Genomic DNA, 13,834 nt, shown 5'->3' on the forward strand with positions numbered 1-13,834 from the left:
CAAAAAAACTTGGGGTTCTTTATCTTTCAAAGTGTTACAACATATTCTGTACTTCAGAGCACAAACACTGAAAATTATTCCAACTTCACCTGTTAAAAAGTTTCTGCTAGCTGCTCTCTTTGGGCTTTACGATACAGCTGAAAAACATATCGTGATACAAGTGTTTCATATCGGTCAATATCGATAATTATAGATTTTTTTAAAATAATTTTTTTAATATCTGAAATACTGCCAAACTTATAAGACCTTTCTTTTCTTACAGTTTTCACAGTTTTTTTTTTTTTTTTTTAAACAGTTATGAGTCATGGTGGCAAAACCTAAATCTGCTGCTGCGTAAATTACCCAATAATTTGTTGCTAGGTAACCAGTGACTGAGTGAGTTGGTTGATCCTGGCTGTGAGAATTTGAGCAGGTAAAGCCTTTCCTCTGCCTACATCCCCCAGAATGCTGTGCGGTTCTGGATCAGAGTTTGCTGAAAGTACTGAATATTCTTTCAGATTATCTATTGATATTGATCACAATACATATTTTTGATTTATTTGTCCAGCCCTGCTCTCTCTGTCTCCTGCAGGTTTTTTCAGCTCACTTAAATGTGAACATTGCCAGTCAGCATGGCAGCGGAGTTTAGACGTCTGGAGCCCATTTTAAAGTTAACAGGAGGATTTTGAGGAAGGCTGAAGGCGAATGTTTGACAGCAATACTATCGACTGCTCAATATTGTGCATGTCCTCACATAGGTTTCGTAAAGTTTTATGTCTTTCTCTTATTGTTGCCCGGCAACTGTCCCTCTTCTCTTTGCTTCCCTGGTTTCATTGAGCTGGTGAACTGGCTGGTTCACCAGCTCAATGATTCACTGTAAGGGAACAGCCCAGTGCCGTTCCCCGACACTGGGCTGTGGTAGAGGCCAGTGTTGTCTCATCAGTGAGAGGAACGGCTGCAACGCTAGTCGCCTACTCATCAGTAATTATTTAGAGAGAAGCAGAGGAGAGGAGAGTGTGGACAGATTGGGCTCTCTGCCCAGCTTCTGGGCTGTGATAAAAAGAGCAGGTATGTTCTCTGAGAGCTGCTCTGCTGACTCTCTGCTGCCACTGCATACCACACTGTGTGCTGCTTCAACCTTTATGGAACAAACTTCTGCTGTCGTCTGCTGGGGCAGCAGCATCACAGCCAGAGAGGATATTGAGATCTGGAATTAGTTTTTCCCTCCTGCTTTCCTTCATTCTTTCATTCCTTCATTAGTTCCTTACTTTCTTTGTTTCTTACTTCCTTTGCTCTTTTATTCCTTCATTTATTCCTTTCTTCCTTCTAGGGGTCACCGACAGCAGTTTTCTGGCCAATTCCAATTTTGGCCAATACCGTACCAATTTTTTTTCTGAATTGTTGCTCAATATAGCAAGAAAGTTACTGAATTTTTGACAGTGGAGTGACTTTTTTTTTTTTTTACTGTAAACGTGCCGACCTGACCTGGCGGGCTTGTCTGTCAGCCAGACCTTTCACAGCAGAGGCAAAGAGGACAGTGGTTGATTTTTAGACCTTTGCCGAGGTAGATAAGATCTGTGGATAAGATCGACTTCACCTGGAAAACCTCCACAGGTGGAGACGCTGCAGGAACATCCTGATCCCATCTCTGAACCAGGTAGCAGTGGCTTTGAGCTCCTCTCAGATCAGCTTGAAGGAATCTGTGTTGGATTGACTGAAGTGAATCTTGTGTAGCCTGAAGGAATTTAGGAATTCTGTTTAGTGAATATTAAAGTAGTTTGCTTATTTCTGGTGCCAAGCTACATGCTGCCGTTTGCTTACAGAACAGGTGACACCTCCCATCCACCTTAGAGTCCTGAGAGGGTGAAGGTCGGTTGGTGCTTGGCTTCTTTGTTTTGCTCCCACACACAATGTTCACAAAAAAAAAAAATGGCCTGGCATAGCTGCTTTGCTGAACATCTGATATCAGTTTAAATCATCTTCCTGTTTCCCCTTACTGCTGCATCCCACTGTTAAAGTAAAAGAAAATCTCTTTTATAGCGTTTCTGCAGGTGTTTTCAGGTCCAGAGCTCACTGAGCTGAGTTCACTCAGCTTCTGCAAAACGTTCTTTTACCCAACGCCAGGTTTTCTACAGGGATCAACATGGTGATGCATGTGTTGCCATGGTGATCTCAGACATTTATCTCAAAATAAGGTATAATAGAAATGTATTTTTAAAATTGATGCTGCTCATAAGTATGGACCTGAGAGAGGGTCAAAATTATTGTATAATTGAAAAAAGAAAAAGAAAAACTTGGTCAAAATTGAGAAAATAAATGTTGAAGCCAGATGTTGAATTATGATCTCAGGGGAAAAGATGCATTTGAAATAAAAAAAGCATGTAACTAAAGTTCCTTTTAGTTTGAATAAATATTTATTTAAATTTTTTATTACACTTTTTACAAAATATTTACTTAATTATTTTTTCTTTGAAAATTTACATCATGTAATCTGCTCTGGTATGGTGCAGAATATGTGTTGAGCTGTACGGTGAGCGAGTCCAACACAGACGGAGGCCGCTGCTTCTCAGCGCGGCTCCACTACTCCTGGCCTGTGCTGCGTGTCTGAACACTCATTAGCACCAAAAATGTAGAAAAAAACAAACAAACAAAACAAACAAAAACAAAACGGGTCACTTCTTTCCTTTTTTTGGTTTTTGAAGCTTATTTAACTGAGCTGGCACCTGACATTTGAGACCTAATCTGAGTCGATCTGGAGTCCTGTATGAGGGAAAAAATATTTTAAAACCAGTTTTAAATTCAAGTCTCACCGTTTTTGGTCTGTAAACCTATCAAAAGATACATATATATATATATATATATATATATATATATATATATACATATATATAGATATATATATATATATATATATATATATATACTTTGATGCATTTTTTATGCTTAGGAATAAATGTCTTGATTTATAAATGGGGATAATCTTATAATTCATTCATTTTCTGTTCAATTCAAAACTACTTCCTCTCAGAAAACATGCGCTGCACTTGTTTTACTTTTTGCTTTTTCCAGTCCTCCTTAAGAAAACACCTTGGTGCATTTCCTAAATTAACCAAATGCTCCTCTTTCTTTTTGTTGCCTCATGTTGCAGGTTCAACTACAGGTCCACTCACCACCTGACCTCCAATGGCTTCTATGAGTTCCTCAACTGGTTTGATGAACGAGCCTGGTATCCTCTTGGTAGGATAGTCGGAGGCACGGTAAGCATTATTTCCACTTTCTGTCTTGCATACCTTGCAGGCCAGTTTCGTTTTATTCTCTGTATATGTCTCAACTAGCAATCTATGACATCATGGATAAACCATCTGATTCAGCTAAGTTACTACCCTGTAAGGTCTCTCCTCTTCTGTATTGCTCCTGTTTCTCAGTTCTTTGCCATTATCTGATAAAACAACTTCAAAACTACATTTGTTTAATCAGAAACAGAGAGAAGAGGAAAAACCATATTACACCGGGTTTCTGCGCATCCTTAAAAAGTCTTAAATTAATTTAAAAAATGTTAGGTGGCCTTAAAAATGTTTATCACCGGAATTACATTTTGTCATGGCAGAACTATTTAATCTCATATTCTATGTAGTCTTCATTCCGTTCTGTGACTTGAGGTAGTTGAGGCCACTGCTATCTAGTTGCTAATATACCCTAGCTAGATAGCTGGGTAGCTTTTTTTTTTAATTTTTTTTATTTTTATTTATTTTTTTTTTTTTGCATCTATCATGGGGATGTGTAAATTTATGATTGGTGCTGGACAATGTTTGTCTTTGTCAATGTCTCACTTCTGTTGCCAACCCACAGGATGTTACATGCATTCTGTACAAAAAGGCTCAACACTACTGCAATATAAAATATGCATTTTTCTTTTGTACATTTCTTTAATAATGGTCTTAAAAAGTCTTGGAGAGCCTTAAATATGAGCTGGTAAAACCTGCAGAAACCGTTATGTTAATGTTAAGAGATCTGGTAAAAAAAAAAAATAAAATAAAATCTAATAGTAAATAAGACTAATTTTTTTTGTTCTTTAACTGGAGTGGTTTGCCGTCCGTCTGCTCCCAGGTCTACCCGGGCCTCATGGTGACGGCGGGCCTCATCCACTATGTGTTGAACCTGCTCCATCTCACCGTCCACATCCGAGATGTGTGTGTTTTCCTGGCGCCTGTGTTCAGCGGCCTGACCTCCATCTCCACCTTCCTCTTGACGAGGGAGCTGTGGAACCAGGGGGCGGGGCTACTGGCGGCCTGCTTCATCGCCATCGTCCCAGGCTACATCTCCCGCTCCGTTGCCGGCTCCTTCGACAACGAGGGCATCGCCATCTTTGCCCTGCAGTTCACTTACTACCTCTGGGTACGCCCAAGCAATTTCTGTTATTATTATTATCACTTGAAACTCCACTTAGAGTGTTTTATAACCCAACTTAAATTACATTTCCTCTTGGCATCGTCTTCTAAGGAAGCTGGAATTGTCACATTTCCATTTCCAATCTGTTTAGTTCCAATTAAATTGGGCTAAAATGGAGTAAATACTGGATTCCATTGTTAATATGATAAAGTTGACTCCAATAGTCTTTTCACCTTCCTCATTTACTCTTTCTGTTCTTTTTTAACCTCACCTCCTCCATCATTCTCTCTCTAACCTGAGTCACTTAGTCAGGCCTCGTTAGTCCTGTTATGGCCTTATTAGCCACTGCAGGAGGAAAATGTGCAGGACATGGTGCCTTGCTTTGTATCAGTCATAAAAAAAGGAGAGACCTAATGAATAATTCAACAGTTGGACATGCTGCAACAGAACAAAGTCATAAAGCATGGAGTAGCTCAGGCTAATGGAAGCTTTTCACGTAGGTGTGTGCGCATGCTTGTGTGCGAGTGTGTGTTAATGCTCTCATTTGTGCACTGCAGGTAAAGTCAGTCAAAACTGGATCTGTCTTCTGGGCCATTGGCTGCTGCCTGTCCTACTTCTACATGGTGAGGACTCGCACACAAATGCTTCTTATAGTTTTATTTAATTTTTGTTTGTTTCATGACCCTAAATGAATTATTTGTCCCTTCTGTTGTGATCACAGTACTCAGATTTTCTGTTTCTGTCTTTAATCACAAGAAAACATTTACACTGCCTCATTAAAGTATTAATAACCCATAATCTTGTAAACACAAACAAAAAAGGGTCAGTTCATGTTCAAGTATGTACTTCTTGAACGTAATCCAATTTTTTGCAGTCTGATTCAATATAAAATTGCAAATTAGAGTTCAGTTCCACACCTTTCACTTGACATGACTCGTGATGGCGATCAGGACCAGGCAGGAAGGGATGAAAGGCTAACAGCATGGCCATGTTAGGGAGTGGACCAAAGTGTCACTTGTGCTTTTGTAAATTACCAGAAATCCCCAAAGTGATTCTGAGAGTTATTGAATATTAGCTTCAAACCACAAATCTGGAATGAAACTATGAGCCAGTCATATTGATACTCCAGAACAGTCACTCTGGCTCATCTTTCCTCCCACAAAAAGTCAGTGTCATCATATTTCTCACAGTCTAAGGGAAGCCCTAAAATCCAAGCATGGAAAGTCTCTTATTTTTATTTTTTTCGGATGATTATTTTTGTAACACTTTGCTTTGTTCTTCCCTGGAAAGTTGAATCTGCAATATGTAACTTGTATAAAAATATTTATATATATTTTTTATATATTTATTACAGCTTCCACCATGACCTGACAGTATAATGTGAGACAGATAATTGGTGAAAAAATATAAAAGCTTTAACAGAAAACTTTTTTGAGAGGCAAATTTTTCTAAATAGTTGTTTTTGTGATGCCTCTTGTGGCAAGAAGAGGTATGGCACAAAGATGCATCCTTCTGTGCAGTAAAGGTAGAAAGACATGGAACAACACATTGCCCACCCAACCAACTGCAATAAAAGGACAGGGCAAAATAAAAATCTACATTATAAATTCTACTCTAAATTTGTTTGATGACAATACAGATCTGACGAGACTGGCAGTAATCAAGCCTGGCTGTGAAAAGTAAAATTGAACTCAGATTTCTAAAATGAGCTTAATCACAGCTAATTCATTATTTAACTTAGAGGTTGTTACCTTTTCACCGGTGGTTCTTTTTTTTTTTTTGGCTCTTTTCCCTTCATAAACGAATACTTTTAATCTATTGGTGATATGTGAAAACAAGCAGTTTGTCATTGATATCTCAGTCAGTGCTCTGAATGAAGTCAATTTGTTGTGCTGTGTGTGGCAGGTGTCAGCCTGGGGCGGATACGTGTTCATCATCAACCTGATTCCTCTTCACGTGTTTGTCCTGCTGCTAATGCAGCGCTTCAGTAAGAGAGTCTACATAGGTGAGAAGCAGCAGAGAGACAGAAGCTCTGCATAAATCATCGTCTCTGTTTGTATTAAAAGAATAAACTGAATGTTTGTCTGGTTAGTTTTGCAAGCTTAGCAACTCAACTAGCATAGAAAGTACTAAAAGGGTGAGCATTCAGGAGAATGTTTCCTCCACGCCTGGATGAATTCAAAGTGTAGAGTTCAAGACACTCTGGAAATCAATTAAATTAGATTTTCATTGAGTACAGAAAAAATAGAAATATGATTTCACTCAATTTCATAATCAGAAATATCCTTTATTTATCCCAAAGGGAAATGAAATGTCATTCCCTTTGGATGTCTTCAGAGTTGCTGTGAATGGTGGAAGCATCTCTGGTAGCAGTCAGTTTTGCAGCAAATCTGAAGTGGCCTCTGACCAAAGGCAGTTGCTGACATGATGTGATGGGAAGCAGAAATAATATTTAATAGGAACATGTCAGTTGTTGTCAAGCACTGCTTATCCATGTCATTTGCTTTTGTCACTTCTCTTTAAATCTGTACTTCCTGTTTGCTCCGGGGCAACAGCTTTTATTAACATAATGTACCAGGACTATCTCCAGAGTGGGATGAAGATCAGTCAGCCAGGTGTGCTTGATCAGCAGCGCCTAGCTACCTTGTTTGTGTAATATCCTATGAAAGCCACCATATTGAACCACACCCTGCTTCTCCACTTCAACTTTTTTTTTCCAGTCATTTCTTTCTATTCACCTCAGGTATATTGAAATCATTTTTTAGAACCGGAGAATGACCAACTCATATAAAACCTAAAATCAGTATAGGGTGTATTTATTTATTGATTTACTATAGGTGTATCTGTGCTGGTGGTTTAATCATTAACCTGCTTGTCTCTGCAGCTTACAGCACCTTCTACATCTTAGGCCTGATCCTGTCTATGCAGATCCCCTTCGTGGGCTTTCAGCCAATCAGAACAAGCGAACATATGGCAGCAGCAGGTACGTGACCAATCAGAGCGAGTGACAGAGGAAGTTGTATTTAAACAACTTTCCCTGCTGATGAATGTTAGTCCTAGTGTCACATGTCAGATTATAGTTTTCTAAAAATCTTTTAGAACTTTAAATGAAGATTACATCACAGTTTGAATCTTGTAATAACATAACTACAGTATGTTCAGACTGAGTGGATGTGAGTCCTCATTTGTCATTTTGTTGGATGGAATATTGCAGTGTTCCTAATGTTTTGCTCCTTTTGCCTGTAGGCGTGTTTGTTCTGCTGCAGGTCTACGCCTTCCTGCAGTACCTGAAGGACCGACTGACCAAGCAGGAGTTCCAGACACTCTTCTTCCTGGGAGTCTCTCTGGCTGCTGGGGTGGTTTTCCTTTCTGTCATCTACCTAACATACACAGGTTGGTAGGGCTTTAAAAAAAAAGAAGATATTTTTGATTTACACTAGAAACAAAATCTGGATAAATATTTTACTGCTGGTGCTTTGTAGCCCTTGAGATTCACAGCTTTAGACTCTTTCGCTAAACATTTCTGTCGTAATCAAACAGAAATAAAACTTTTCTGGTATCCCTCTGACCATTCATGGATCACAAGATTTTTCAAGAAGAATAATGATGGAGAAACAATGCTTAAAATTTTAATAATATGTCTCACCTTAATCATGCCTTCTGGGGCTTGTTTATGCCTGTACAGGAAGGTCTCAAAAAAGCGAGTTGACTCGCTTCGAGTGCAGACCAAAATTGCAACATTTGTTGTATTTTTAGCTGCTTTGGTTCTCTTTCACACTTCACCAAGAACCACTGTAGGGGATGACATGACAACCTCTGATAAAGACATGAGCACAGCTTCCTTTTTCACACAGCCTCTAAATGGTGAAAACAGTTATTGACATCCTCCATAAGGAGAAGAAACCACAAAAGCTTTTGTAGCTTCTGAAGAAGCTGGCTGTTCAGAGTACTGCATCCAAGCACAGTCAGAGCAAGGAAGGGAAAAAGTGTAAATCTGCACCAGAACAGGGAGAATTGCAGCCTTGACAGGACTGATGAGCAGAATCCATTCACATGGGCTACAAATGTTCTGTTCTTGGTGTCAAACCAGAGAGAACGCCTGAAGCCTCTTACCTGGGCTAAAGAGAAAATGAACTGGACGGTTGCTTAGTGGTTCAAAGTCCTCTCTTCAGGTGAAGGGTTTCATTTCAAAAATTAGGGTCCCAGAGTCTGGAGGACCATCGTCTGTTACTATAAGCCCAGAGTGAGGCTTCCACTGTCAGCGACTGTTTGGGGCATCAGATATGAATTTCACTTTCTGAATCGACTGACAAAAAGTATGGAACTTTTTCAGCGTGTTCATTCCTGTATATGTGCGCCTATATATCCTGTTGGTTGGCTGGTTACACAAACCATCACCCCCTCAACCCGCTAAGCTAACTCGTCCGTCGATGGTCAACCTCAAGCTTGTTTGACAAATCAGAGGCTTAATCATTTCTACCCGCTCTGCCTCATGGAGATGGCCAACAGGCACTTTAATCCAGTGTTTTGTTAAAGGGGTTCTATGAGATCAGCCTGAAAACCTGAGATTAAACGGCTGCCGTTGTATTTAGTTTGGATGATGAAGTTAATCGTTTGGCAAAAGCTAATGCGGAGCTGAACGAGCGCGTTAGTCTATTCCTGTTCATGCTGCAGAGTCATGCTGCGAGGGAACAACTCTGAAATTAGCGAGCAAAGGTTGTTTTGATAGCAATTACCATGATGGGGCTTTTACCCTGTCAGTGATAATGGTTCTGCTTTTTCAGCTGGTAACTCAGGCACAACAACAAGCTCAGTACAGCCAAGTCACTCAGTTCTAACAGCTCAGGAACAACAAAACTAGGTGAACACTTTGCTGGCCGCTTCTCTTCTTAGCTGGCAAAGTGCTGTTAAAATCCTTTCTGTTCCACACGGAGCCTTTTCCATTCTTAACACATTTATGTTAATGACATAAACAAAATAATAAACCCCTTGGAGAGAGGGGCAGCCATTTACAGATATGCAACACAAATATGATGCTTTGTTTTTTCCCCCTACTTTTACGACCTGTTCTTGCTAAATCAAATCTAAAATCTAATCTGTGTTTAAAAATGTATGCTGTTCCTGTTGTTTCTGCACAAATCATCTAGTTAAGACAAACTGCTAATCAGAACCATAACTGCACAGGTGCTACGGCACTGAAGCAGTTTGCTCAAACGATTAGCAGCTATTGCTGTTCAGATAAAACATAATCATCCTTATTATTCAGCCCACTACCCTGTCATTGGTGGTACAAATATTTGATTTATGGGATCTAGAAATGATGTGTTTTAGAAATAAAGTATCACATGTATTATTTATGCAGTAGGTGACAAAGACTTAGCTCAGCGAGGAAGGAGACACACAGATACTGTGTTGGCATGAAAAACTTTTAGTGCCCAGTTTGGACCAGATTACTGCCAGGACAGATTAGAATTTTTGCTCAAACCAAAATGTTTCTGAGTGACATTTTGTTGATCAACTGATATAACACAACCACATTTATCCAGTATACTTTCAACTAGACTTTAAAGTAGTTTCAGAGTGGCTGAAAATTGAAAAAATTGAATGTAAAGTGTATGGGTGCCACCGAGTGGTCAAATTATTAGAAAATTTGACCACTTGATGGTATTGGTTCATCACTCTTCAAACATTTGACATGCAGAGAACATAAATCTTTAACAGTCCAGACAAAGCGTCTGCACAGCGTAGCATGGGGTTTTAAAAGTAAAAGTTTGTTTTATGACATTTATTTTGCATATTTGTGTTCTATTTTTACCTGTCTTTTACATGTTTTTTCTTCTTGTTATTAATTTTTATCGTAACGAATTGCACAGCACTTATCCACTATATGAAAAAATTATCATTATATACATTCTGAAGCAGTGGCTCATATGTGTAGTATACAGCTGATGGTATCTCAGAGATGCATAAATGAAAATTTGGACCAATGTTAATACTGCAGTCATGGCCAATAACTGATATTTACTGATTTTATATGTATATTTTCCTACACTTTTGTAAAAGTGACCACTCCGCTTACATTGCTTCTCTGCTTTAGTTAAACTACCCACAATCCTCTGCGTCATCACTGTCACATAATCGAATAAATTATGGGCCCCAACTTCCTCCTGAAACACAATTAAAATGTATTTATTGGACTAATACCGATATATTAAATGATTAATATGGGATCTATACAACAAGTTAAAATCAACTTATATTGGATCCATACCGATGATATATTAAAAAATTACTTATATCTGATCAATATATGGTGTACCCCTAATCTCAGAGGCGTCGGCTTCATTCCATGTTATCTTTAGAAAACATGGAACAGGTTGCCATGGTGATCACGTGCAACCTGTAGATCACATTTCATATGCTGCAGTGTCAGACATGTTGATGTTCACCTGCGCGGTGGGTCTTCCCATGCAAACTACTGTTGCTGTGTCTGTGAGTGTAGCATTTAGCTCAAACATTGTGTGTGTTTCCCCTGCAGGGTACATTGCTCCGTGGAGTGGCCGGTTCTACTCCCTGTGGGACACTGGGTGAGCTCTCACAGTCCTATTAAAGGCATTCCTGTCTGTAGAATAACATTCGTGGGGGGAGATAAAGTGGAAGAAGAGCATCTAAAGGCCGCTGCTGATGTTTCTACTCCACAGTTATGCTAAGATCCACATTCCCATCATCGCCTCGGTGTCGGAGCATCAGCCCACCACCTGGGTCTCGTTCTTCTTCGACCTCCACATCCTGGTCTGTACGTTCCCCGCTGGCCTCTGGTTCTGCATCAGGAACATTAATGATGAACGCGTCTTTGGTAAGCTCACCTCAAAACATCGACATGTTGTTTACAGCAGAGGTCCTGAAACTGGCAGCCAGAGTTATCATCAGAACTACCATGACGATTTTTAAGCAAAGTTGGTGTTTACTGACAGAAAGTGAAGTGGGATCCAGTGGAAATCTGTGATGTAGTTACCATCACTGCAAACAAACCGTTAGGAGAGGGAACTCTGTCATTTCACAGTGACTGCTGGTAGAATTTTGGGGCCATATCAAGATTATGGATGACCTTAGAGGACCAGTAATGGCAGAATGCATATAAAACAATCTGTTAAAGCTGCAGTTTGTAACTTTTAGGAAAAAACCCATTGTTTTAAAGATTTGTTAAAACTATCACCATGTTGTGACAGTATGTTATGTTACAGACAATCTGTGAAAAAAATGGAGCTCCTCTGTCTTCTCCCAATCCTAACGAGAAACAACCAATCAGAGGCAGGAGGCGGGGCTTAGTGCTGTTTTTTGTTTTTTTTTCTTTAGCTGTGTATCTCTCTGTCTTTTGGTTGTGGCATTTAGCAAATGGTAATAATTGAAGTAACTCTAACTGACCTGGAACAAGAAAAGTTTGGTCTGATGTAACTTCAGACAGTAAGGAATAAAAAGTGGATGTCTTTTTTTCTTATTATTATTCAAGAGTATGTAAACTTGTGGTTTCATCTAACCCCGTCTGCCTCCTGCCTCCAGTGGCGCTGTACGCCATCAGCGCCGTGTACTTCGCCGGCGTCATGGTGCGCCTGATGCTCACTCTGACCCCGGTGGTGTGCATGCTGTCGGCCGTGGCCTTCTCCAGCGTTTTCGAACATTACCTGGGCGACGACATGAAGAGACAGAGTCCGCCTGCCGAGGACAGCAGCGACGAGGACGACAGGAAGAACGCCGGAAACCTCTATGATAAGGTGAGGGGCCACTGGGGGACCGAGGTGTGATGTCTTACCCACGATTGGCCAGGTAGATAACTCTGAACCCAGAACTCCTCAAGAAGCAGTTTTAGCTTCACCTGGTTAAATAATGCAAAAAAAACAAAAAACAGACCCTAACATCTTTTGGTAAGCACATTTTTCTATTTCTAATATTGTATTAAAAAAGGCGTAAAGAGATTAAATGAAAAATTTGCAGAATGTAAAAAATGTTTCTGATTGTCTGAATAATCTATGGCTAATATAACAGCTGCAGCTTTGAAAAGTATCTAAAAATTCTTTTTAGAATTTTTATGACATCTGCTCCACCATGACAGTTGAAGTGACTGATAACCAGCTGCTTTCTGCTGCATGTGTGTAATAATCCTACTGGACCGCCACTAACCCGTCCTGACTGCGCCCCCTGCAGGCCGGCAAGGTGAGGAAACACGTGTCTGAGCAGGAGAAGCCGGAGGAGGGCCTGGGCCCCAACATTAAGTCCATCGTCACCATGCTGATGCTCATGTTGCTCATGATGTTCGCCGTCCACTGCACCTGGGTCACCAGCAATGCCTACTCCAGCCCCAGTGTGGTGCTGGCGTCCTACAACCATGACGGGTGGGCCGAATTGCAAACCGGGGTCGTTGGCAAGGGGTTCAGGGAAAGCACATGGATGACATGTTTCTGTCTGTCGCGGTCAGGTCCCGGAACATCCTGGACGACTTCCGGGAGGCGTACTACTGGCTGAGGCAGAACACGGACGAACACGCCAGAGTGATGTCATGGTGGGACTACGGCTACCAGATAGCAGGCATGGCCAACCGCACCACTCTGGTGGACAACAACACCTGGAACAACAGCCACATTGCTCTGGTGAGAGCCGCCTCTGCTTCCACACAGCTTTTTATTAAAGACTGTCCAAATGACGATAACTAACCCAGCAGAACCCCCACATGGTGAATCCTATTAACAGAAGTATAATTAAGAGGGCAGCATCTTGTGGTTTGCAGCCACATGATGACATTTTATAGAAAATTTCAATAGCTGTTAACTTCAGTTGTTATAAATCACATTACTTCAAAGAAATTTGACTTTGCAATTTAGCACCTTGAAATTGGGCCTCTGTTCCTTTAAGAAACTCTTGCGTTTTCTGAAACTCCGCCTCCAGGACGTCCTCACAACATGGCTCCTCTATTAACCCTTTACTGTTTTTATCAGTTTCACTGAGAAGTAGCTCCTATAATGAGCTCAGCTGATGCTCAGTTCCACCAGGTGTTTGCTAATTGCTGCTGGCTAGTCTGAAGGAGACTCTCATAGAAACATTTCAAGCCTTTATTTCTTGTAATTTTGATCATTATGGTATACAGAGAATGAAAACCCAAAATTTATTATCTCAGACATTTAGAATATACTTCATAGAATAACTAGGAAACTGATGGTTTTCACACATTAATCAGCAAATGAACTCCAAACATCTGCTGAGGTTTCCTGAACCTCTAAACTTCTCTCAGTCAGTAGGACACACTGACTGAATAAATGTCCACAAGAAGCTGATTGTTCAGAGTGTTGAATTTAAGCATATTAAGTGGAAGGAAAAAGTGTGGATGGATAATCACATACTTAAGAGGATTGTCAAACAGACTCCATTTAAAAAGTTTTGGGGAGCTTTGCAAGGAGTGAACACCGTATTATTA

The 13,834-nt window shown here is 40.3% G+C and overlaps 1 protein-coding gene across 1 annotated transcript in view; it reads left to right on the plus strand.

Moving 5' to 3' along the window:
• Positions 1 to 13,834, plus strand: part of LOC122831300 (dolichyl-diphosphooligosaccharide--protein glycosyltransferase subunit STT3B-like) — a 34,580-nt gene that overhangs the window by 18,177 nt on the left and 2,569 nt on the right. The window contains exons 2-12 of the mRNA XM_044117388.1: positions 3,128 to 3,236; positions 4,087 to 4,374; positions 4,926 to 4,991; positions 6,274 to 6,373; positions 7,253 to 7,351; positions 7,615 to 7,761; positions 10,907 to 10,955; positions 11,070 to 11,224; positions 11,929 to 12,140; positions 12,571 to 12,758; positions 12,842 to 13,013. Coding sequence (XP_043973323.1) covers positions 3,128 to 3,236; positions 4,087 to 4,374; positions 4,926 to 4,991; positions 6,274 to 6,373; positions 7,253 to 7,351; positions 7,615 to 7,761; positions 10,907 to 10,955; positions 11,070 to 11,224; positions 11,929 to 12,140; positions 12,571 to 12,758; positions 12,842 to 13,013 — 1,585 coding nt within the window. The remainder of the gene's footprint in view (positions 1 to 3,127; positions 3,237 to 4,086; positions 4,375 to 4,925; positions 4,992 to 6,273; positions 6,374 to 7,252; positions 7,352 to 7,614; positions 7,762 to 10,906; positions 10,956 to 11,069; positions 11,225 to 11,928; positions 12,141 to 12,570; positions 12,759 to 12,841; positions 13,014 to 13,834) is intronic.

This window comes from Gambusia affinis, linkage group LG05 (genome assembly GCF_019740435.1).
Source record: "Gambusia affinis linkage group LG05, SWU_Gaff_1.0, whole genome shotgun sequence".
Lineage (NCBI taxonomy): Eukaryota > Metazoa > Chordata > Actinopteri > Cyprinodontiformes > Poeciliidae > Gambusia > Gambusia affinis.